The following is a 2,299-nucleotide window of genomic DNA, read 5'->3' as shown; positions in this document are numbered from 1 at the left end:
GAGGTGGACATTGAGTGGTTTGAGGGTAACACGGGAGTGTGATCCCCCTCGATCTCAGAAACGTGCAAGCCCAGGGCAGCTGGGAACAAGAGCAAGGACAGAGCAGTTCCCCTCCCTCTGCACTGAGCCAGACAATGCTCTCACCTCGCAGGACTCCCTCTTATCTCTCTGAGTGCAGCAGAGGCGCTGATGGAGGCGGGGGTAGGGGGAAGGGGGTAATGAGAAATTACTTTCATTTGGCTTAGAGAAGGCTCCCTTAACTTGTCACTGTCCTTTCCTCCCTCAACAGTGCCCAATGCCTAGATGCAGCAGATGTCCAACAGCAGCTCCATCACCCAGTTCCTCCTCCTGCCATTCGCAGACTCACGGGAGCTGCAGCTCTTGCACTTCTGGCTCTTCCTGGGCATCTACCTGGCTGCCCTCCTGGGAAACGGCCTCATCATCATCACCATCGCCTGGGACCACCACCTCCACACCCCCAGGTACTTCTTCCTCCTCAACCTCGCCCTCCTCGACATGGGATCCATCTCCACCACTGTCCCCAAATCCATGGCCAATTCCCTCTGGGATACCAGAGAAATCTCATATGAAGGATGTGTTGCCCAATTCTTTCTGTTTGACTTCTTCATTTCAGCAGAGGTTTCTCTTCTCACAGTCATGTCCTATGACCGCTACGTTGCCATCTGCAAACCCCTGCACTACGGGACCCTCCTGGGCAGCAGAGCTTGTGTCCACATGGCAGCAGCTGCCTGGGGTGCTGGGTTTCTCTCTGCTCTGCTGCACACGGCCAGTACATTTTCCCTGCCCCTGTGCCAGGGCAATGCTGTGGACAAGTTCTTCTGTGAAATCCCCCAGATCCTCAAGCTCTCCTGCTCACACTCCTACCTCAGGGAAGCTTGGCTTCTTGTGGTCAGTATCTTAATAGTCTTTGGCTGTTTTGTTTTCATTGTGGTGTCCTATGTGCAGATCTTCAGGGCTGTGCTGAGGATGTCCTCAGAGCAGGGACGGCACAAAACCTTCTCCACGTGCCTCCCTCACCTGGCTGTGGTCTCCCTGTTTATCAGCACGGGCACTTTCACTGACCTGAAGCCCTCTTCGATCTCCCCATCCTTCGACCTGGTGGTGTCATTTGTCTACTCCGTGGTTCCTCCAGCAGTGAACCCCCTCATCTACAGCTGGAGGAACCAGCAGCTCAAGGATGCAACGTGGAAGCTGATAACTGGATTTTACACTGAAGCAATGAACTGCTGAACTTCTGCTTCACTGCAGTTATCATGTGACTCACTAAAGGTGCACACTGCCTTATTTTATTGATGGTGGTGTTGGGTTTTTTTAAGTTTACATTCTCATCACCTTTTTAATTCACTCTCTTCTTTCCATTTGTAACCAAGTAACTGAGTAAACAGCAACCCATGCTCTCTGTATTTCATAGAATCATAGAATCACCAGGTTGGAAAGGACCCACTGCATCATCAAGTCCAACCATTCCCATCAGTCACTAAATCAGACCCCTCAGCATCTCGTCCACCCGTCCCTTAAACCCCTCCAGGAAATGTGACTCAACCCCCTCCCTGGGCAGCCTCTGCCACTGCCCAATGACCCTTTCTGGGAAACATTTTTGCCTGATGTCCATCCTGAACCTCCCCTGGAGGAGCCCGAGGCCATTCCCTCTTGTCCTGTCCCCTGTCACTTGGGAGAAGAGCCCAGCTCCCTCCTCTCTACAACCTCCTTTCAGGGAGTTATAGAGAGCAATGAGGTCTCCCCTCAGCCTCCTCTTCTCCAGGCTAAACACCCCCAGCTCTCTCAGCCGTTCCTCATCAGGCCTGTTCTCCAGCCCCCTCACCAGCTTTGTTGCTCTTCTCTGGACTCGCTCCAGAGCCTCAACATCCTTCTTGTGCTGAGGGGCCCAGAACTGACCCCAGGATTCGAGGAGCGGTCTCACCAGTGCTGAGTCCAGAAGGAGAAGAACCTCCCTGGACCTGCTGGTCACGCCATGTCTGATCCAAGCCAAGATGCCATTGGCCTTCTGGGCCACCTGGGCCACTGCTGGCTCATAAAATCATAGAATAACCAGGTTGGAAGAGACCCACCGGATCATTGAGTCCAACCATTCCTATTAAACACTAAACCGTGTCCCTCAGCACCTCGTCCACCCGTCCCTTAAACCCCTCCAGGGAAGGGGACTCAACCCCCTCCCTGGGCAGCCTCTGCCAGTGCCCAATGACCCTTTCTGGGAAAAATGTTTTCCTAATGTCCAGCCTAAATCTCCGCTGGCGGAGCTTGAGGCCATTCCCTCTTG

The 2,299-nt window shown here is 53.5% G+C and overlaps 1 protein-coding gene across 1 annotated transcript; it reads left to right on the top strand.

The window, feature by feature from the left end:
* Nucleotides 1-237: 237 nt before the first annotated feature.
* On the top strand, nt 238-1,251 carry LOC138732633 (olfactory receptor 14A16-like). Its single transcript, XM_069879273.1, has one exon. It carries the CDS (start codon nt 304-306, stop codon nt 1,249-1,251), a length of 948 nt encoding a protein of 315 aa, XP_069735374.1. The 5' UTR covers nt 238-303.
* Nucleotides 1,252-2,299: the final 1,048 nt, after the last annotated feature.

Source organism: Phaenicophaeus curvirostris, chromosome 34 (assembly GCF_032191515.1).
Source record: "Phaenicophaeus curvirostris isolate KB17595 chromosome 34, BPBGC_Pcur_1.0, whole genome shotgun sequence".
In the NCBI taxonomy this organism is placed as follows: domain Eukaryota; kingdom Metazoa; phylum Chordata; class Aves; order Cuculiformes; family Cuculidae; genus Phaenicophaeus; species Phaenicophaeus curvirostris.
The sequence above is the reverse complement of the archived record's forward strand: the minus strand, read 5'-3'. Positions and strand labels throughout refer to the sequence as shown.